The sequence below is a fragment of the Agelaius tricolor genome, unplaced genomic scaffold (genome assembly GCF_023055355.1).
Source record: "Agelaius tricolor isolate 1412-34295 unplaced genomic scaffold, bAgeTri1.0.p SCAF_2, whole genome shotgun sequence".
Lineage (NCBI taxonomy): Eukaryota > Metazoa > Chordata > Aves > Passeriformes > Icteridae > Agelaius > Agelaius tricolor.
In genome coordinates this window covers 66739398-66762214 of record NW_027269262.1, presented here as the reverse complement: position 1 = coordinate 66762214, position 22817 = coordinate 66739398, and the positions used below count along the sequence as shown (strand labels likewise).

At 40.4% G+C, this 22817-nt stretch overlaps 1 protein-coding gene across 5 annotated transcripts in view; it reads left to right on the top strand.

Annotated features, from left to right (window-relative positions):
* The window catches only part of TPD52 (tumor protein D52), a 40292-nt gene extending 17796 nt beyond the window's left edge, over positions 1-22496 (top strand). For 2 of the 5 annotated variants that reach the window (XM_071421327.1, XM_071421328.1), the window contains 7 exons: positions 10208-10323; positions 11935-12083; positions 12979-13080; positions 14100-14126; positions 18424-18465; positions 19814-19862; positions 21029-22496. In XM_071421327.1, the coding sequence (XP_071277428.1) occupies positions 10208-10323; positions 11935-12083; positions 12979-13080; positions 14100-14126; positions 18424-18465; positions 19814-19862; positions 21029-21145 (602 nt within the window). In that variant the 3' untranslated portion in view covers positions 21146-22496. Of the gene's footprint in view, positions 1-5617; positions 5997-10207; positions 10324-11934; positions 12084-12978; positions 13081-14099; positions 14127-18423; positions 18466-19813; positions 19863-21028 lie in introns of those variants that run through there. The other 3 variants (XM_071421324.1, XM_071421325.1, XM_071421326.1) reach the window with 3 other exon arrangements.
* Positions 22497-22817: the final 321 nt, after the last annotated feature.

The following is a 22817-nucleotide window of genomic DNA, read 5'->3' as shown; positions in this document are numbered from 1 at the left end:
CTCTGGTTTAAGAGAAGAGCAGCACTGGCAACCCCTAATCCCTACCTGTAACATTTGCAAGTGTTTGTGTTGCAGGGAGATACATCTTCAAAGAGGTGGTGGTTGTTGGTGGGGGCTTTTTCTTTGGGTTTTTTGTTTGTTTTAATAACAGTGACTGAAGGCAGCACTTAGGCTAAAGAAGGTGCTGGAGAAGATATTTCTGTACAAAGAACTGTACTGAATGATGTAGTTGTATCAGGCAGAGCTTGTCCAGAGAAAGCATGTGGGGGAGGCTGAAGTACTGAGATTAATATCATGGTGTTGTGTTGATCTGCTAGAAGACAGCAGACACTTAACCCCTTCAGCCACATTCTGCTGACCATAACTAACAGGGTTGCAGAAGCCTGTGCTTGTACTGTTCAGGAATTGCTGTAGCTGTGCAGCTCCATTCATGTCATGCACAAATCTCAGGGGACTGAAAGAAGTGTCTGCTGTTAAAGGAAGGGGAGAGAGCGCAATGTGAAAATAGGAGCACTAATGTACAAATTTCAGGCTTGTTTAGTCTTTGGGCTTCTGTCCTCTTGCTTCACAGCATCTTTTTCTCTTAATACAGTTTTAAGGCCTCAGATCGGGTGCTGAAAGGCTTTACTTGTCTGTAAACTGGTAAGACTTTTAAGATCAAATTGATGCTACAGAATCTAGATTGGCTTAAGATGCTTAAGTAGATTTATGGCTCTTAAAATGGCTTATGCCATATAAAACTCTGTCGGAGTGGGGAGAGGAGCTTGACTGTTGCTGCCTGATTGGGATCTACCGAGGAAAGATGGGGGTGGTGGAAGACCACCTGTCTGGGAAGTCTTTGCCCCAGACAGACTTACTGGAAGGCCTCTTATCAATCTTGCCTCTTAGCAGACAGAAGTTGAAATTCAAACCAAGTATAGGCTGAGAAGGCAATTGAATCTTCACAGGCAACCTTGAAATAAGAGACTGAATCTTTTTGCTATGCCCCCACAGAGCAAATGCTTCTTGCACCTCTTCCCCCTCTTTATCAACAAAGTCTTCTTATCATTTTCCCCCATTTTCTTTTGCTTGCTTGATTAAGTGCTGGAGTCATGATAGCCTGGCCAAAAGTATGAGCTGTGGTGCACAAGTTTGGCAGCTCCAGGTATAATCAGAACACAAACACAGGATGTTCAATGTGGTGAAGGTGCCTGTGTAACAGCAGAACTCAGAGCAGATCTTGTGGATTGGTTACTTGGATAGCTTTGTCCAAAATATTGTTTAGATCATGTCCTAGGGTAGCTTCTGCATTCCTCCAATCCTGAGGCATGAGTGGTAGCCTTTCCTGAGTTTAACTGTTTGTATTAAACACTACTGAATACAGTAGTGTTTAGTACAAATTGAATACATAGCTCAGTTTCTTCAAAGCCCAGATGTGGTACTCATTCATACTTACTCAGGAAACTTCATCCTTTTTCTGTAGGGAAAGAGAGATGTAAGGTTTCCATGTATAAACAAACTATTTTTCTGCTAGACCTATATGTGGGAAAAGCAGCTTCTCCACAAGGCTACCATAGCATCCTATCCTTGCTCAGCTGCCATCAAGGTAGAAGTGCTTCAATACTATATTGCATTGCTTAAATTGTTGCTAGAGCCTTAGGTTAAGGTGGAAGCTGCAGACCTGGGTAGCAGGTGCTAGCTGAAGAAAGAACCACGCCTGAGACTAAGCAGGCAAATATCTGGTGAACGGTGTTGGCTCAAACTTAACAGCTTTTCTAGCTGTGGAGGGAGTTCCCTTCCTTATGATTCATGAGGTGCACAATCTGTACTGACTGTTAATGCTAAATAGTTACATGGGAAAGCTTTAAGTACACTCTGTAACCTTAGCAGGAGATTACACCTCTGTAACCTTAAGAGGAGATTACAGCATGGTTAATGGTAGGAATTGTGATAGTAATGCTTTGCTGAGGCTTGCCAAGCCTTCCTCAGACACTTTGTGACATTCAGTTGAACTTGTCAGTGATTGGCTCAAGCATCCTTGACAGAAGGTATCTACCTTTGTGCCATCTCTCAGACAGCTTCTGAATGCCATAGATGACTTAAGTACTAACCTCTAAGTTATCCTGAGGTGTTAAGGGCAAATGAATGCTTGTTCTGGAACGGCAAAATCTTGGGTTTTAATCTCTTGCATAGTAAGTAAAAAACCACTGCTACTTGGCTCTGGAACAGTTCCTTCCTTAGGCTCCAAGATCATTGCAGGTACTGCCTTGCAGCTGGTATCTGCAGTAACAACCAAGGTACACAGTAAAACTGAATTTGCAATGCAGGGCAAAGGACAGAGATACTTGAGGATTCATGGTTAATTACTCTAAGCCATGTAACAGAAGCCTAAACTTAAACTTCAGCACTGAAATGTGTGTGATTTGCCCTGGGAAGGCAGCATCCATCTATTAGGGTATGGCTCTACAGCCTCAGTTCCACCTCCAGCCAGCTGCAAGTGCTCTGAATTATTGTGAAGGAGAGGAAGCCCATCCAGCAGGATATTTTGGTCATGGGAGGGCCCTTTAGAAGGGCCTCATAATGTGCCTATTTTCATAGTGTACAGAAATCTTGATTGCTGTGACTGTCAAGAGCTGCTAAAGTGGTCAGAAAACTTCAAACTGCAGAGAAAGACGTTGCTTTTTGGTTCTGTGCAACTGCTGTTTGTCATCCCCATCCTGCTTTGTTTCCTTAGGCCATCACTTGAATTTAGAAAATCCCTTGGAGAGGGATTCATTCACCCTCTAAATGCACCACAGGGAGCAGAACCTATCTTCTTTAGACTGGCTCTGGGCAGTATGCGGGAGTCCTGCCTTGCTCTGCCCTGAATCCCTGGATGTGCTAAGAAACTTCTGGGGAAGAAGCAGATAAAATGATTGTTATGGCTGGCAGGGGATCTCTTAAAACTAGAGATTGTCTTCTCTGAAGTGGATGAGTTTGGAATGACAGCCTAGAAGTTGTCCTACAGTAGATTTGGAAGGGTGGACTGCAGTCCTTTCTTTCTACAGAGAGATTGACTTATACTTCAGTTTGAAGACCATCAGATTTCCCTAAGTGATGAGGAAGGAGCTTGTTCAGCAAAACAGCTCCCTTCATCACCAGGTAGGATTTGTACCTGAGAAAAGTGAGGAGCAACACTCCTGTAAACTCCAGCAGGTAAGAGAGCAGGAGGCTGATGTGTTTAGGTGATGTGTTTGGTAGGTGCTGTAGCAACCCATCTGTATGGCCACTATAATTGAGCATCTGTATGGCCACTAACTCCAGCAGGTAAGAGAGCAGGAGGCTGATGTGTTTAGGTGATGTGTTTGGTAGGTGCTGTAGCAACCCATCTGTATGGCCACTATAATTGAGCAAAGAGAGGAACTTGAAGTAAGGACCGCTTGCATGGTGTCCCTCTCTTGGCAATGACCTTAGAACAGTAATATTTGTGTAATATTTCTAAAAACTAGAGATTGTCTTGGGTGACTTGGGCTTGTGCTCAGGCTATGCATAAGGACGAACAAAAGCAGAATTCATCCTCTCAGGTGGAGGCTCAGATTTGTAATTCAGCAAATCTTCCCTGAAAGCCAAATGTATGTTCCAGCAGTGGGCCACATCCTGTATGTGTCTGTGACTACACTGAAGAGGTGTTGAAGAGTTTGGCCCATACAGATTTCTGTCAGTAGGGGTGGCAGGCCAGGTCAGTGGTTGAGACTGGCAACCCAGATGTATCTAGGGACATGAAACCAACTTGTGCACTACAAAGATATAGGAGGAGTACCAGATTTTTTTGAATGGTGGGTAAATCTGAATATAGGGAATTTTTGTAATGCTTGCTTCAGGAAATGCCTAGGAAACTGTATTCTTGATTGTTAGCAGGGATCAACAGATTTTCATAAGGGGTTCTTTTTCCTAGAATAGCTACTTGTAGTTGTAGCCAGCTAGCACTGACCAGTGTTAAAGTGAATGATTATCTAGGGTTAGGAAAAAGTCCTAGGGTGTAGCCTCCCCTTCTCTCTCTCTCTATCTCTGTTTTGGGAGAGTGATGGTAGAAAACACCCAGCTCTTTGTGTGCCACATCTGATAACTTGTCATTTTGCCTAACCCAGTTAGCACAACTGCTGCCTGAACCTTTTGCATAGAAGGCAGCCCCTGACTGCTGAGTTATACAAGGGAAAGCTGCAAAGTACAATTTGTAGCTGTTCATATTAACAAACTTCATTAATTGAGTATCTTATTACTGTAGCTGTGTTACAGTTCTCTGCTGCCTCTGGATGCTTTAACTACAATCTGTGGCCAAATCTTTGACCTTTGCCAGGTGAACTTTGCAGTATTTCTGGCAGATGTCACAGCCACGTGTCAGAAATGCAGGAGGGCATTCTATTTTCTTCTTTTCAGTGGGTTTAGAAAATAGCAGAGACCTGTGTTTCAGGCTCCAGCACTCTCATTGTTATGAGCCTGCAGGTACTCTGCACCTGCAGAAGTGAATGTAGGTCTTTAGCCTAAAGGATCTGCTTTTTAATTAGCTGGAAGGTCTGTTCCTGTGGCAACTGACTGACTGCAGTGGAAATAGGAAGTTAAAATTCCAGAAGGGATGTGCTTTCTTCTCATATGCCCAGGGATTACTTTGCTTGGACTTGATTTCGGAATGCTGCAAGGCTCCTTCACTTCTTTGGAATAATGCCTGATTGGCTCTGTCCTTACTGTGCAGGAAAATATTAACTCCTATTTGATTATGCTCCTCTGCGTGCAGGCTGCAGTGAGGATCCCAGGTGAAGGTGTGGGGTTTGGGAGGAAATTGTTGCTCAGCTCTAAAGGTGATCCACATTGCTAATAGCCTTGTGTTTTTTCAATGAAGGAAGCTGACCTTGAAATAAAAATAAAACAATGTGGTGAAGTGCTGCAAAACTGTGCTGAGTGCCTCTTTTAGGTAAGAAGCATTTCTGCTTCCCAGAGTTGAATCTTAAAGGCCTGGCATGAAGTCAGATGGCTTATGTAAGTTGATCTTTCTTTATGGGGTGTGTGTCAAAACATAAATACATTTCAGACAATGCATTACTGCTGTTACTGGCTGCTCTAAACAATGCTGGTTGAAGCACCAAGGACATAGGACAGTGTACTTCGTAAATATTTAACAACGCCCTCCCCCAAACAAAACCCCCTCAGACCCAGATATGTTTAGCCTCATGAGCGAAAGTCATAATGCACATTAGAAGGTTCATCAATAAGCCTAGGTGGTGTTTATAGGCCAGCCTTCAGAGAGGAGTGCTGCTCTCTCCTATTCTCAACTTGCACTGTGGTGTGATACCTGGGCAGCAGAGACCGAGTTCTCACTAGTGGTTATTACACTGATGGAAGCAGCTGGAGAAATAGCTATGTGCACAGAATTTTCCATTAATCAGAGGAAAAAGTCCAACACAGATGGTATATAGGATAGATTACGGCTGGTAATCCTTTTGTGTCCTAGAAGATTAAGGATATCCTGGTGTAGCTGCAGTCAGCTGACCTTTTTCTATTTAAACGATTGAACACAGTTGATGCAGTTCTGCAGAGGACCAAGGCTCTTCCAGAAGCCATGAGTGGTGCACTGTGAATGTTTGTTAAAGGAACGGTCTGTTTAAGTCCAGTCTCAGTTACAAATTTACAGGAGCTTAACTTTGTGCCATGTAAACAGCAGCAGCTCCAGGATGGCTAAGAAGTCCCTTGCTAGGCAGCTCTATCATATGTAGCAGAGCTGAATTCTCCAAGGAGGCACAGGGAGTGTCATGTGGAGGAATGGAGGGTTTCTGAATGCTGCTGTCTGGGTCGCCCCAGAGAGCGAAGATGAATGCTTCAGTGGAAGAGGAGGATGGCTGCACGCACTGAACTGTCTGGCATGGATCTCTATGAGGATTACAAATCACCCTTCGATTTCAATGCTGGAGTGAACAGAAATTATCTTTACTTGTCGCCTGGCATAAACCTTTCTCCACCTGGATCACCTACACTGGCAAAGTCTGGTAACTGCCTTCTCTTCTTTCCTTAAAATCTCTTCATGAAATGCTTAGCAGTTAATACCTGTAAAACTTCTCTAATTAAAAATCTATAAAAGTTGGCCACATGTTAATTCTGGTAGTGTGTTAGCTTCAGTGTGTCATGTAGATAATGTCTTATGTGTTATACATTTACCAGCTTTACATTATTTGTTATTTATTCAGCAGAAATGCAGTTTGAGGAAAAATAAAATGGCAAGAACAATTAGGAACAAAACTTCTACAAGATTGGAATAATTTGCCTAGTTTGACTATTAGATTTTTTTTGGGGGGGGGAAGAGGTAGAAATTGCATTTTTAGTAGGACTTCAGAGCTCTGGATAGTCTAAAATCTGCTTTTGCCTTAATACTGAAAATCTCACTGATTAACAAAAATGCCCTCTAAAACCTTTACTCCATTCCACCTAGCATTTAAAATGCTGCAAACCTTCCCCCTGCAGATAGGAACTGCACTGGGATTGCCCTGTGCTGTGCTGCAGTGGCATCCATTTAATGCTTAACCCTAGGAGTTTCTTGCTGGTAGCCTGTTGTACAGAACACCTATAGTTCTGCCTCCCAATACATCCTAGTCTGGTTTTACTGTCGTCATTCCTTTCCATTTCTTGCTGCCAGATGTAATCTTCCAAAGTAATTTTAAATATAGAAAGCTTAGACCTACTTCAGGTGTAGCAAAGCAGAGTTACACAGGTGTTAACTTTTTTTAAATGGGCTTGTTACTTAAAATTTTAAAGAAACATGCATCCCTTGGGGAACCTCTGTGTGAACTATAACAACCCTCTCTGTGAAGTTGATGAGCCAGGAGCTATTGGGAAACAATGGTCAGCATTCACTTCTGCAATTACTGCTTCTCCCAGCTCTTCTAAAGGAGAGGGGAAGCAGCTCTCAGTGTCAGGTGATGATGCATCACCATTACCACTGCCTTTTCTGGGCTTTATTTTCTTTTTCATTTGCTTTGAATGAATGTCTAATCAGCATTTGAGAGAAGCCCAAGAATTTTCTCCCCAGGTTGAAGAAGTATGTCTCACTTTGGCTTCTTCACTGAGATAAATGGGAAGCACTTAAATCTGATCTTTCTTATGTACTGCAGAGTAAATATGCTCTGTAGTACTGTATGTTACTCAAATGTTAGAGTGGTCTTATAACAATTTTGCAACAGCTTGCTCTCCTGAACTCTAACAAACACCTTTTTTCTTTAGCTTTGCCAACTGTGTAGTGATAACCACAATGCTCATTCTGAGTGTCACATGCAGAACATGTCAGTGTAAAAAAAAGCTTTGTGGAGGTTAACCCACCCCCACCCTGAGCCTGCTTATCCAAAACGAAAAGTACTTCTTAAAACTGCTCCTGTTTGTTGCTGATCTCTGAATTCAGGCTGGGGAGGTAGGGATTTCTGGTCAAAATGGAGCATGAACTTGGATTGAAACTGGCCAAAGCAAACCACAAATCAGAAAAACTTGAGTGTTAATTGAATTACTCTAATGCTTTGCCTACCCTGGCAGAATAATAGGAACCTAAATGCCATTTCCCTGAATGTGATCCATGGAGTCCTAATCAACTGACTTGCTCATGTCTTTATTTGGTTCATTTAAGTAGCTCTAATAAAGTGCTGGGAAAATGTGTTAATCTTGGAAATACAGACCTAAAACCTAACCTTAAAGCTAGGTATGTTTTCTCAATACTGTCTAAGTCTTTATGATTTTTTCCTCCCAAACAGATTTTTTATTCTGTTTGAGAGACATGAAATGTTCAGTTAAACTTGGTTATAACAGAGTACCAAATGACTGAATTTTAAGTTCTTCACAATCCAATGATGCGAGAGAACTAACATAACGAAGGGTAATAAGTTGAAAGCTGTAGTAATAATTTTACATAGCAATATAAAATAATAATAGCAACAGTTCTGTTGGCAAAAAAAGACCACAAGTGAGAAATGCTCTCTTAGTAGTAGTTTGAGCCAAAGCTTTCCATCTGTTGGCTGATTGCTGATTTCCTGGTTTCTTGCCCCATAGAGAGATCTAAGGTGGGCTGTGCATTTTTCCTGATGAAGTTTTTTCAAAGCCAGGCTCTTACTGGCTGTCAGCCCTAGTTTATGGGATGCATTTGGATTGTAGGCACACCATTGTGGAGGTCTGTGGGTTGTTAGCTGTGTAGAAAACTGCTCCTTGGCCAGATGGCTCAGCATAGCCTAGCCCATAGTATGGATGATCCCTGTGTCCTGCAGGTATTGAACTGGAGAATGGGAACAAAGGGAACAGAGGGGTGACAGGAGAGAGAGCGGAGGTGCCAGAGTGAAGATTGATGGGAAGATGTCAGTATGCTTCATGTGAAGCTCAAAAAAGTAAAAAATGGGAGGGGCTCTGCAGGCAACAAGAGGAAGGCATGGTCACTTGTGCAGGGTGAGGTATAGAGGACTCTGAATAGCAGTGATTTCCTGTTTCCCTAACAACTCAGGGAATGTGAAGGGGAGGAGAGATCATTCCCTTGCTTCTTAGCATTGTGCCTTAAATTCTATTTGGTAGGCAAGAAGCAAAACAGTCTTAAAAATGAGTTTTTCAAAGAGAAGCTACATTCCCCAAATGGAAGCTGTTGCTGCAGGAGACAATCTGGCATGTTTTCTTACTGGTTGATTCACTTGATCTATTTTTGGTGATTTAATCCAGATGACTCCTCATAATCAGATTGAACAGACTTTCAGCTGGTTGTGCTAATGCTCTTGGAGTCAGGGTGGTTTTGGTACTTGCAAACTTTCTGAAATGGTTTTGTAATGGCAAGCAGGTGGTCCCGGAAGGGCTGCAGGTGAGAGCAAGGAGAGGAGTCACAGTAGAACACACTGAGGGGGTGTAGGGTGTGGAGGAGAAATGCAATTCAAAAGTTTTCCTTCAGGGTAGGTTTATGTAATTAATAGGTTAAATAGCAATTTAACAAAAAGGTGTGGCATTCTTAACTGTTAAGGAAATATGTTGATGCATAAAACAAAAATTATCTGACTGTGAGACATAGTCCTTTGTTTTAGGTGCCATAGTGCTGTGCTTTGGTTTGGGCGTTAGACTTTGAAGTTCTCACTGCCCTAGATTTTTGACACAAAATAGTGTATTGGGAAACCCACAGGGCCTACATGTTTGTGTAGAAAACACATGTAAATCTCTGGGAAAACGTGGCACAGATCTCAAGAATAAATGCAGAATTAGGTTTAATTTTCTTCCTGTAGGTTTCCTTCTCAGTGTACTTGGTAGTAACAGCATTCACAAAAAGTCCTGTCCATGTAGCAGTGTGCTTCTAGAGGACAAGGGTTTTGGACACAGATACAGACAGACAACATACCATTTTGGAAAGAATTTGTGGAATTGAGTTTTACCTGAGTTCAGTAATTTGATTCAAGAACAAGGTTTCTTCTTTGTTTGGCTTGACAGCTGCTAGGACCGTGTTCCACAGAATGTGCACAGCTACTTAGTGACTCGCAGAATCTTTTTTTTCCCCTGATTTTTCAGTTGATTGTGATGTAGTTGTTTGATATGAAACCTCACAGCAAAATCATAGTGGTGATTAATGAGTTTTTGATTCCCAGAGGATAGTATAGAGTGCCATCAGAAGCTGCTGAAATGAGAATGGAATTTCATTGGCTGGATGGTTAATTTCTATAGTGATTAATAGGAAATGTTGCTTAATGCCTCTTCATCTTAGATCAATGATACGTTTATGTGCATACACACACACATATATGTGTGTATGTATATACACACACACACACATATTTGTACACATACACACACTCTTCCTCGCTCTTTATTAACAGACAATCCTGATCTCTTTCCTCTTGTATTTTAAGATTTTTATTTGGCTTTTTTTTTTTTTTTTATCTGTAAGGCTGTTTTATGTCTTGAATAAAGAATTACTCCTGGGAATCCACAAGCGTTCTGGCATGCAGTCTCCCTGCAAACTGGTCTCTCTGCAATTAGAACAGAATTCCTTGATTTTGGCAAACTTTATGTTTAAGTGTCAGCTTGATAGAATGAAATATAAAATGCCTTTGGTTTCCTTCCTGTAGTTGGAGAGCATGACTTTGGTGTCCTCTCATCAGTTTTTTTTGTGCACTGGGACAAAAGAGCTGTGTGCTAATGTTAGCTGCTGTTTGGCAGTCTTGTGGTAATCTCACTTTTAATGCTTTTTATTAATCTGAAGGGCTGCTGAGGAGTGACTCTATACCTGAGGTTGGAGAGGATGCTGCTGCTACAGTCAGTATGGCAGAAACACTCACAGAAGAAGAACGGGATGAGCTAAGAAAAGAGCTTGCCAAGGTAATTCTTTTGCAAATAGCTCTTAAACTTATTTTGATAATGAAAATCTGGAATAATGTTATCTTTAAACATACAGTTAATGCTTTGCATAGTTATTCTGTGAGCGTCTAAAGCTGGCACTCCTGTGCATTGCACAGATAGGAAGGAAGGGGTGTCAAGGAGAAAAGAACAGCCAGTTCTAGTGGTGGGGAGTTAAGCTGGAAGTGCTGAATACACAGATTTTAAACTAAGATACATAAATACCTAACTCTTTTTTTTTTTTTTTTTTCCTCGAGTTAGAAGGGGGTAAATCAGCAAAAAGAACATGCTTGGAAGCCAAAACCCAAGTATTGTCTGAACTGGTATGGAGTAGCTAAAGCTGTTTCCTTCATGAAGAATGCTTTGTAGTAGTATCTGTGTAGGCACTGTATTGCTAATGTCTAACCATGTTACTGTTCTTGTTCATAACAGAATATTTTTAAGAGTGAGAAAAAGTAGCATTCTTTGAAGAGCAGACAGGCAAATATTCAAGCCTGATACATGCCAAAGTCAAGCTTTATTAAGCAGTCAGTCTTTTTTCTTTAGTAGCTCTATGGGACTTTAGGACCCTTATGAAAGACACTAGCTTAGGTCTAAGGTTAGCAAACAAATGTTAGTTTTAAATTAAGCATATTTAATACATTCTTGTATTTGGCAGTCCTGAGTATCATTTCATGCCAAAGATAGTGAGCGTGGGCTGGTCCTGCTAGGATATGTCATGCTGGGCTTCAGACAGATATCCAAAACAGAGGTGCATTGAAGATACTGTAAGGAGCTGTACTCCTGTAAGGAGCTTAAATGAGTGGGCAGCCTGCTGCTCTAAACTGGGGTGATCTTGTCTGGATGAGGAAGTAGGATGGGAGGGATGCCCTTGCCTTTATATGTATGGCCTTAATGCCTTTGTCACTTCTATAAAGCTCACAGAATGGCACTGTAGAACTGTGCTGGCATCTCTGGTCATGTTTCCAGGAGAGGCTTAAGTGACCATCTGAGTAAAGAAGGAAGTACACCAACAATATAGTTTTCTAGTTACAGAGCAGGTGCTGTGTGTTGTGTGTCTGGGTTTTGACTGCTCAGTCTGCCACCATTTCCACACCTGCTCTGGGGAAGAGGTGGCTGATCCAGCCTACAGGTGCTGGCTTAAGCCATGAAAGGACCTTTCTGTTGAAGCAAGGAGACAAAATTTGTGTATGACAGACATGCTCTGAGCTTCCTGTTACTGGTCACACATTGGTATATCTTCTGATGTGGAAGCAGAATACAGGGTTGGCAGTTGTCCCAGGTTTGACTAATCTTCAACCTTTACATATCATAGGTACTAATTTCTAGCTATGCAGTCTTTTAGTTACCAACTTCCTTGTACATATTCAGTAACAGAGCTAGCTACAGGAACATTACTTTCTCACTAGCTCTTATAGTATCTGTTGGATTTCCCTTTTAGTATTTAGGAATGACTGTGAGGCAATGTTAAAAACCTCTTTTAGCCCTCCCATTACTGATGTCTGGTGGATGCTTTAAAGAAATACATAGTTAAATGGTTGGGTATATTCCTTGTTAACTGTTAACCACTTGTTAACAACTCTTGTGCCACAGGTGGAAGAGGAAATCCAGACGCTCTCACAAGTGCTAGCTGCCAAAGAGAAGCATCTAGCAGAAATCAAGAGAAAGCTGGGAATTAACTCACTACAGGAACTAAAGCAGAACATTACCAAAAGCTGGCAAGATGTTACATCAACCACAGCGTATGTACCAGCTCATGATGATTGTTTAGACTGCTGAAGTGAAATCTGTTTAGATCTTGTGTCATGTCTAAACACTCTGTTCTTGTGAAATAAGTATATATAAGACAAAGTTAAGTTGTATTAATACTTCTCTGGGTAACATAGACTTTTTAAAAAGAAGAACCCTGCAAGCCATATCTCATGCAAAAGAAGAATGATTGATCAAAATATGGGCTATTCTAACACACTTTTTTGTGTCTGATACATCTGAGATACCAAGGTGTCCTAAGTCCAACAGAATACCCTTCTTTTCCACACTGAAAAATTGTTGCAAACTGAGCCCATGCAGGAAGAGTGTGAAGTCACAGTTACTGTTCTTTCCAAACACAATTGTTAGCTTAAGGTCTAGAGCAAGCTGCCTTCTGCAGTTAATAACCACAGAATGTCACAAGATGTACATCAAACTTTTTATGGTGAATTTTATTGACAGAACTGTGCAGTGCAAGAATTTAGATGCTTGGCACAAAAAAATAGACCTTTTTCAGTGTGTGTGTGCATAATTTTATTTATTTGTGGTTTGTTTTCTTTCGTATTTTTTGAGGTTTTTTTTTCCTTGATTGGGGTGTTTGATGTGTGAGTTTATTTTGTATTTTAATAAATCCTACAAAAGCAGATAGCATCTGTTCTAGGGGTGGGGTAGTAGGTGCATGTCGGTGAACTGCGTCTGGTCAGAGCTGGCAGAGATGCTGTAGCCAGAAGGGACTGCAGAGGCTCAAAATAATGTCTTAAGCAGGTTTTCCATATGACTCCAAAGCTGAAGTGTACCTCTGCATTTAATACAAATAGACACACCCTAAAAGTTTCCTTATTGTGTTCATTAAAAAAATCTAAAACTTAAATGTTTTTTTGAACACAGATACAAGAGAACATCAGAAACCCTGTCTCAGGCTGGTCAGAAGGCTTCTGCTGCTTTTTCTTCTGTTGGTTCAGTCATAACCAAGAAATTTGAAGATGTCAGGTAGGTTTATTTACCTTTTCCCAAGTAACTGCATTTTTTATTTACGCGGTTGATTACTGCAGTAAATTTATGCTGTTAACGTACCTAGTGCTTCTAAAAGCTAATCTATCCAGAGCCTTCAGCAACTGTTTTAGGGGAGGTAAGAGACTTGCTGCAGAATCTGCTTGTATGTCCTCACTGGTGCTGAGGAGTTCTGTGATGTGTGTTTTATGTAGGCAAGAGAAGCAATGTGTGCTGCCACCTCCACTGCTGCTCTTACTTTCCTGGTGTGATTGCAGGCGGCACTGTCTGCCTGCCTCTGTGGGGTACACATAGCACTGTCATTTCTGCTCTCTTTCTCAGCTTGTGGAATATTACATTTAAACAACTAATATCTTTCACTGTGTTTTGTTGTTTTTCTCTTTTTTGTTGTTGTTGTTGGTTTTTGTTTGGGTTTTTGTTTGTTTTTGTTTTGTGTGTCGATTCCTTCCAAGTCTGTTTTATTTCTGTCTAAGCTGTTCTGCCTCATAGAAGTGGCTTGATTTTATTACATTTTTAAGAGACTATTGGCACTTTTTAATTCTTAAATATTGTTGGCATGCAACATATTTTGACTTTGTGCCAAATGACACAGCCCTTCATACACATTAGGTAAGTCTGCCAAGTCATTTTTGGAACTATTTTGAGCTGCTTGCAAAAATCCTGCTGGATGCAATACAATCAGATGCTTGGCTGACAATTCCTTGATTATGTAATTCTTAGTATGGAACCTATACAATTACTCATCTCCACAGGTAATTTGTTATTGTTAAACTTATTTTTCAGTTATTGGGCAAATAAAAATTCACACATTCTCACAGAGTATTGCTGCTTTGGCAGCAGTGTAATAAAATCAGCCATTTTAAAGTGCTGCCATTAACTTCTTGCTTTTTGAAGTCTAGTGAGAAAATGCTTTGAGTACAACTACACAGTTACAGATTTTTCTTCAGATTTATCAGAAGTTCATTTCTCTCTTTAATGCTTACTCTGGCATTGTGCAGACTACAGGCATTTTCACATTCCTTTAGGTAAGGTGGGCACAAGAATTGCTTCTCAAACTAAGCATGTAGTCAGACTGTCTCCATTACAGTTTTTCATTTAAGTTTTCTCTGTAAAAGGTAATTTCTTCTTTTCTTCAGTGTTAGTAAGGGTAAAACTGAAGCCCTTTTAATGTCAGGGAAGATGTTTCTTCATGTTCACCTGGTAACTATCTCAAAACACGAAATCTTGAGTATACATAATAATTAATAAGTCTCTCTTCCTTGTTAGAAGTAAACCCTCTAAAATGATGCTGCAAGGTTTTTTATCAGGAGACAGAATATGGTGTTGAGGTCAATGGCATGCAGGATTCCTCCTTCTTTGTCTGTACAGTGTTTGTGCTGTGGCAGAACAGAGATTTCCCCCTTTTTGTGTCTATTACAATGGCTGTTTAGCATTGTGAATCTAACTAAATTACTAGAGTCTAAATGTAAAATAGTTTATACATTCTTTGTTCATAGGTTGTCCAGTGAAACAATCCTTGAGTTGATTACTTTAGCAATGCCAGTATCTTAGTTACTTCATCTACATTACCTTTGATCTAAGCAAATACTCCGTGTTTTCAGCAGTTAAAATTCCTGTGTAACAACTTCTGTCCATTGCCTCTCAGCCCATCTATCTGAGCCTGACTTAATCTTATCTGTACTCCCCCAGTAAGGAGCTAAAGACAGCAGTAGGTTCTCTATAAAGATGTTGGCATTTGGCTCCTGGAGTACTAACTGGGAGCTGTTGTCCCAGGGGAGGAGATGTTGTTCCAGGGGAGGAGATGAGCAGAGGCACAGGATGCTCTGAGAACTCAGACTCTAAAGTGAGCTCAGTTTGATCAGGTATAATAATAGCAGCCAGTCTCAAATATGTCCTGTTCAGCAATCAGTGAGACGGGCAACCTGGAAGACTCTGCTCTGTTCCCTCTGGATGCAGAGCTCAGCTGCTCACTTAACAGGAGTCACTTTTCTACCTTAAGGCTGTGGTGTTCCCCAATTAGCACTGGAGTATTTCACTGGACAAGGACAAGCACAGATATAGAGCTGTCTTCTACTTCAGGAATACCTTAGGAGTGTCTTAATTATTCCAGTTAGTGGCTCTGTTAGTGTTGAGTACTCTATTAGAAACTGGGCCACTGGGAGAGAATGTTAACAGTATCAGAGTAGTCTGCTCTGTTGGTGTGCTTCTCAGGGAGAATCATGATGATGGAAATGCAAGGTATTGTTATAAATTCAGGGGCAGCTGTGTTTAGAAAACAAAAGAAAAGTGTGAAGAATTACTGCTGTTAAAGATCTTAGTTGCACTTGAAACAAAATAGTAATGTTTTTCATGAGAACCAAATTCATCTGAATTCAGGTCTGAGGGTTATATAACTACTCAAGGGCAAGTCTGAGCTTCAGAAAGGTTTAGATGCTTAAATTCTTTCCTGGAAGTGAGAGTTGATGGGCCTGATACTTGAACTTGTACTGAGTATGCAGGTTCATTTTTGTTCTTAAACTCTTGCATTGGCTTCATTGTGGCTCACTTTCCCTTCTATTGTTTTGGTTGAGGGACTTCTCAGCTGTAGTGGTGTGATTTCTTCCCTGTTGGACTATATTATGGACATATGCCATGCAGCAAACATCACACACAGATCTTTATTTGGGCACTGCAAAGTGATGTAATAGGGAATTGCAAAAGGGAATGAGGCAGCTGCTGGAGCTGTGATTTTGGAAACAACTGAAATGGAGAGGAAGAGAGGACTGGTAGTGCAATGCCAGTGCATTTTTTGCTTCCTTTTTGTATTTGTTTTCTCTGCCCTTTGTTATGATGAAAATGAACTCTGTTCCATCTTAGGTTTTTCTTAATACCTTTATTCTCTTTATAAGAATTTGTTGAAGTTTTGATAAGCTAACCTTCCTTCTGTAGGCAACAACAGTATTCTGTGCAAAGTAGTAGTACCAAGATGTAGCTTTTGAGCAGTCATGACTTTGCACTTGGCCCTTCTTGCACTGCATCCCTATAATGGAGCAAAGTCCATCTTTGCCTTGCTCTGAGATTACAGAATAACTTTCTTCGCTTGCTTTAGAAGTCTGACCTCTGATCATGGATTCCTAAATACCATAACATATCAGCTGGAAATTTAACTACAAAGTAACTAGCTACTGTGTATGTTGAGCTGTATTTTCTAGGCTGGGACTCTGGCATACCTCCTTGTGCCTTTTCAAAATGTGAGGCAATGGAGTAGCTTTAAAAAAATTTTTGTGTAGAGGATAAGAAAGCTTTAATACAATACAAAATGCATGGAAGACCGGAGAGCAGCTTACTGTGCCTTTTTATTTATTGTCTTTTTTAAGCTAGGGGTTTGCTTTTGAGCATTGCAAAGAGGGCTTGTCTTTCAAACTGCCCAAGTTGATGGCCTAGTTGAGTGAATGTTTTAGTGTGGCATTCTGTGCTTTGGGAAAGAAATACAAGTTCTTTTCATAAAGCTGTTCAAGGCTTAATTGTGCCTCTTGCATTACCTGAAGAATAGGTGGTTTATGTTAAAAAAATCAACTGCATTTATCTAATTCAGTACTCCTGCAAACCAGATCATTGTATGATAAAACTATGTAATATCTTATGGTGGTTTTTTGCAAACTGGATACTGAGGGTATACAGAAGTGTATTGTTCAGCAGCAAGTAAATTCTTCATGAATACATGAATAGTTCTTGTATTAAATGATGTCTGAGATGAAACGAAACTTTTTCAGACGCCCGTTAAAACATCTGCAATACACTATAGGTTGTTGTTTTTCAGTGTAAGCAGTTCTACAGTTTGTAAATATATGTATTTAATCCTCTTTAGCCTTAAACTTCTTGCAGGGAGAAACTTGCAGCAGGAGGGGAATTGGCTGAACATTGACTGAAACCAGTTAGTGTCAGTGTAGTTCTGTAATAAAACCTGCCATGTAGCAAGCCCAGAACTTGTAGTAATCCACATCACAGTGAAGGATATATATTACAGTCCAGAAGACAGTCAGCTTGTCTGTGATCTGGAAAAGCCTGTGGAAGCCAGGCCATCCATAAGAATGAAACACAGGAGAAATGGGCTTGGGTAAATAGATGAAATATAGCTGTGCATTACTGAAGTGTCAGGAAAGCATCTGGCCTCGTGTATCTGATTCCCAGTACACTGTAACTACAAATCAAACCATAGTTGTACATCTGCCTTAAGGGATCCCAACCTTTTTTCTATCATGGTATTTTACTAATGAGCCCTCATAAAGGATCTCCTAAAACTTTTTCTGCAATAAACATAGAACTTTTTTTCTTCTGTGCATGTATCTTCCATTGAGTGTGCTGAGATGCTAATTGTAAGTTTGGAGGTACATTTTATGAGAGTTGTTTCCCTTCCCTCCTCTCCTTCCCTAACAACTGCCTGGAAAGTATTCTCTTGAAAGGCATCATAAAGCCCAGACAAATTTTGACATTCCATATGTAGTTATGAAAACCTGAGATCATCACTTGTTCTAAGATCATCACTAATTCTAAGTTACTGTTGTGGTATTTGGTAAGAATTATTTAACATATAAGGCTTGTTTGTATCTGCAGTAAACAGGGATTTCTTGTATGGAACTAAATTAGGTGTGTGGTAGTGGTGTTGAAGCTGTGCAGGAGCTCCTTCATCTATATCCAATTACCTTCTAGGAGTAGATGTGTTTTCTTGCTAGACAAACAGTAACTTTATAGCAACACTGGCAGGTTATAGAAATCCTCCATGAATTTCAGAACACAGGACTTTATCCTGCTCCCAGCATAAATCCAACCTTGAATACTGACTGATGTGACTGCTTTTGTTGATTGATGAGTAGATAATTTGTATTGATGAGCGTAAAAAACTTTACTGAATGTAAATGGAAGCCTTCTGGATGTAGAGATAATTTTTTCAGTTGGAAGATTAGCTGATTTAGAAGACTCTCAAGTGTTTGCTACTTGCTATTGCCAAAACTGTAAATGCAGCATGACTCCTGTTGCTTGAGAAACTTAAGGAGCAGACAGACTGTTGCAGCTAAGCAGAACAAGTACTAACAAGCATGGCACTTGAATCTTTCTAAAAGAGAAAAAGGTTGCTGCAGCTTTTGCTCTGATGTACTTGTGTGTGTGTGTGTGCATGGCTAAGCAATTTAAGAAAGCAAACCCAAGCAGTTACTAAGACTGTGTAAGACTGTTTGGCTGTTTACCAAAGATAGTTTACAGAAGTCAGCTCTCTAAGCCAATTTCTTCTCAATGTAATCCTTAAACTAATTTTTTGCTTTCTTTTCTCTTAATGCTGGCATGTAGTATACGCTCCATACAACATTCAATTAGTATGCCTATTATGAGGTAATGTATGCATAATCCAGCTCTTTGGTTTATTTATTTTCACATGTGGAATCAAGTCAAATTGAACTTAAATCAACTAACGTAGTTTTATAAAAAAGCAAAAAACCCACCCAGCTTTGTAATGGAGTTCCTGTACTAACATATAGGATAAAATTTGTTTTATTTCTGGTTAATGGAGGTGATTATCAAACATCTGGAAAGTGACATTTCCCTACTGTTTGGAAAACTATAACAGCTTTTCCCTGTCTGTTAAAGTGTAATGTTACTAAGTGATTCCAAATTTTAATGCAGTAGCTTGGCATATATTTTTGAAAATGAAAGTGAGTAAAAAAAACCCTGTGGTTTCACAAGAAGTCTCTTGGTGATCTGGGGTGCTTGCCTTTTCTCTCCACTTGCCTGGCACCGTGTCCCTCTGAGAGTCTGGGTTGGCACGTGTCACTGTGTGCTCTCCCAAGGGAAAAGTGTGCAGCTAAGTGTGGCTGACCCACACAAATGCCAAGCAAAGCAAGAAGGGAAGCTGTAGGCTTCTTTTGAAAAACACCCTTGTCTGCAATATTTATATAATACATTTTTGAGTAATCCTTAGTCCTGGTCCAATGAAGGCAAGCATTTTCCATCCTACATAAAGGCAGAAAAAGTGTTGCACAGATTTGCACATAGCAGTGACAGCTACTTGGAGCATTAAGCCACTTTTCTGACCCTAATGAATTATACACCAGCCTTCAGCACTGGAAGTCCCAAGCTGTCCTGCTTTTTGTAAGCATAACTTACTATTTGTAATTACAGCTGCCTTTGGCACTTAAAGGCAAGGGAGAGTCTCACTTAAATGTAACATGTTAGCAGAAAATGCCACTGTGAACCATGTTTTATTTATTGAACATGTAGCAAAGTAAACTGAATTGGTTTTCCTGTAAAAAGTAAAAAAACTGATGAGCTCTCTTCAGCAATAATATATTAGGCTAGCCAGAAGTGATGACTAAGATTTTCTGAACAAATGCTTTAAGCCAGAAACATGTTTGAAAAGACTGGGAATAATATAAGCTAAACCTAAAATACTTGCTAGTTCTCCCTTCCATGTTGATAGGAAGGATCCTGTTGTGGACCTGGCAATGTTTTGTTGCCAAGTTGAAAGTGAGCCTGCAATTCGAGTATGGTTGAATTTTAGTTTTGTAGTACTTGGGAGGATCAAGATGTAAACTATTTTTAGGCTATCTTTAAAACAGAGAAAGAGCCCCAAACAAATCTCTTGTTACTGTTGGGTAAAAGGAACTGTCTGCTTGGTTTGTGATGTTTATAGGTTAACTAGATGTGGTTTTAATCCTGTGGATCCTTTTTTTTATTTTTGTAGAAATTCTCCTACTTTCAAATCCTTTGAGGAGAAAGTTGAAAACTTCAAGGTGAGAATTTCTAAAACACATTATTGATTGTGCAGCTGTGGATGTGGAGAAAAGACTCAAGTCCTTTTGGGCAGCCTAATTTTTAGTTACTGGTAAACTGTTGAAGAGGTGCTTGGATGAACATCTTTTTAAGTCCTGTGGAAACAGTTTCTCTGCCTAATGATTTGCAAATAAAGTAATGGGCTGCCTGCACCTCATACAGGAGCATGCCTTTAGAAGAACTAACAGCCAGCTAACCTGCACAAACAGCTAATATTAGGTATGCAAAATAATATTAGGTATGCAAAATAATTAATACCTACTGCTAGGTATCCAGAATTGTCTAGGCTTTTATTTCATGGCTTTCTAAGGACTAGTATCCTACACAGGAGAATACCTTGGGATACATCTCTCATTTCTGGCATAAAAGATAAAAGGCCTTTGCACCTTAATTTTAACTTCACTCCTGAAAGCCTCAAGTGTCAGAAACAATCATTAATAACTTCTCCAGGTAAAAACTGGTAACATTAATAATTTCTCCAAGTAAAAACAAAAATAACTAATCTGTGTAATCAGAACCAGATTTGACTTCTCCTGGGCACACTGGGCTGAATGAGAAGCATGCAAGTGATAGCAAGGGGAATTGGGCCTTCTTTTCTTGCAACTAATTGACCTTAACACCCCTGCAGTGCCACAGAGCGTATGGGCGGAGGGAAGTCAAAAGGTAAACATGTTACATGGAGAAAGTATCATAGTTGCTCTGCTCCTCTGAAGATCTCAGGACTTGCTCTTAAGACTCAAAACTGTCCAAAGTTCTTTCTTGAGAAATAAAGTAGCGAGTTTTAACTCTGAATCTCTTAAAGACTCCTTGATTTGAAAGGCTTCATACCTTTATCCACTTGAAACTGCGGTTGTATCAACCTTTGGACTCTGGAATCAGCCCTGGAATAAGGGCTGCTTCGTGTATCTCAAAGTCAAAGGGAGATTACTGTGTTAATCTGCTGGTGAGTGTTTCCTGCCAGATATGTACAGATTTGTTTCAAGAATATTGTGGAGGTCTCCTCAACCTGGAAAAGCTGCTTTGTTGAAGAGAATTATTAAACCAGACATACTGGTTTTGTACAGTTAAGCATGTTTGGCATGCCAACTAACTACTGTGCTTTGTTGGGGCTCTCTCTGTGTTCTAGTCTAAAGTTGGAGGAAGCAAACCTGCTGGAGGAGACTTTGGAGAAGTTCTCAACTCTGCTGCCAATGCCAGTGCCACAGAAACTATTGCAGAACAGACAGAGGAAGAGACCCACTGAGATTTCTGCTTCTGTCCTGCTATCCACTGCCAGATGCTGCAAGGAAAACCAAGCACACTTGTAACATTCTCCGCGCTCTTTCCACCAGATGTGCTTTTATTTAGCACGTAGTTATTTTACCCGATTAACTGATACCAAGCTTGTTTGTGGGTTCAAAATATTTTTGAAACTAAAATACATTGTTTGGGATTTTGTGTGGGAAGGGGAATTTCTATGCCTTTCAAGCATTTAAAGGACTTACCTGTAATTTGAAGACAACCTTGAAAATATAGCAATGAAAAAAACCTCTTTTGAGAAGTTAATTATATTGTACAGATACTGTGGATACATATTTTCTTTTCAATCTGTAATTACTGCTCAACTTAATCCTTATGAATCAACTGCTGCTGCCAAACTGAAGCTTGTTACTTCGCTCCCTTGTGATTGTTTCAGTTGAGTGTTGCCTGCAAGAGACACTGGACAGGAGGCTGGACAAGGAGGAAGGATCCCTCCCAGCTAAAGAAAGGACTTCAGTTTCAGCAGGCTTTACACAACTTATAGCAGGATCACACATGAGTAGGAATGTACTGTCTTTTGAGCGTGTTCCTCATCCAGCAGGTGTGGATAGGTGATAGAACATGTAAAACTTACCCATCTGTCTGTGCACTGTCCACCTCAGAAACTTCTGACCAACGCAGATGGAAGCAGGATGCCTCATAGTGCTGGTTTGGTTCAGTCACCACAGCATTTTCAGTCTTGTTTCTTGTACAGGATATCACTGTGGTAAGATAACACTCTTCTGAACGTTGGACCAGTCACAAATAGATTCACAAATAGATTCACACGCGGTGGTGTCATATTCACACTAACAAAGCATGGACTAGAAGAATAAGCTTGACCCCAGAAGTGGTTCTTTTGTAGTCATCAAGAGAATTGCTCCTGTAGCCTAATGTTGTTTCTCTTGTAGGCTGAGCCCTGAAAACATCTGCTACGCCATCTTACTCTTTTTAAATGTATTTAAGCCAACTACCCTGTTGCCAGCCCCAGAAGTCTCTTTAGAGAGGTGCACAGTGTCACTGCTCAGCGTAGCTCTCCTAAAAGATGTGTCCTCCTACATCTTGTTTTGTCTGCTGTACTCCTCAAATTTCTTGTGTTTTATGTGTTTCTGCCACATGGTTAGAACATTTTATCACCCTGCTTAGAACTGGAAACAAGTTTTGCTACATTTGTGTGAAATCCATGAAACTTCAACTGCCACAGGTGTCTGGAGGAAAAAAAGTTGGCTCCTGACAACCTTGCTAGCATGTCAGATGTAGAATGTGTGCTTAATTACAATGTGAGAAGCTTAATAAAAGTGTATGTGAGGAATGTATTGTCCTGTGAACATGGAGGATAATGTAAATAAGTAAGGAGATTTCATTTCTACTTGAAGCAGTCCTTTAAGTTTGGTTCAGAGCAATGCTGGTACATATTACTGTACTGCTGGGACTCTGCATGGCTGAGCTTGGCATTTCTAGAGAACACTGAGCCTAGGTTGCCTTCTAGTGGCTTACATAAAATTACAAATCACAGCATTGTTAGGGTTGTAAGGGACCTCTGGAGTTCATCTAGCCCAAACTCCCTGTCTCTGAGGCAGGCTCACCTCTGGAGCAGGTTGTACAGGACTGTGCCCAGGTGGGTTTGGAATGTCTCC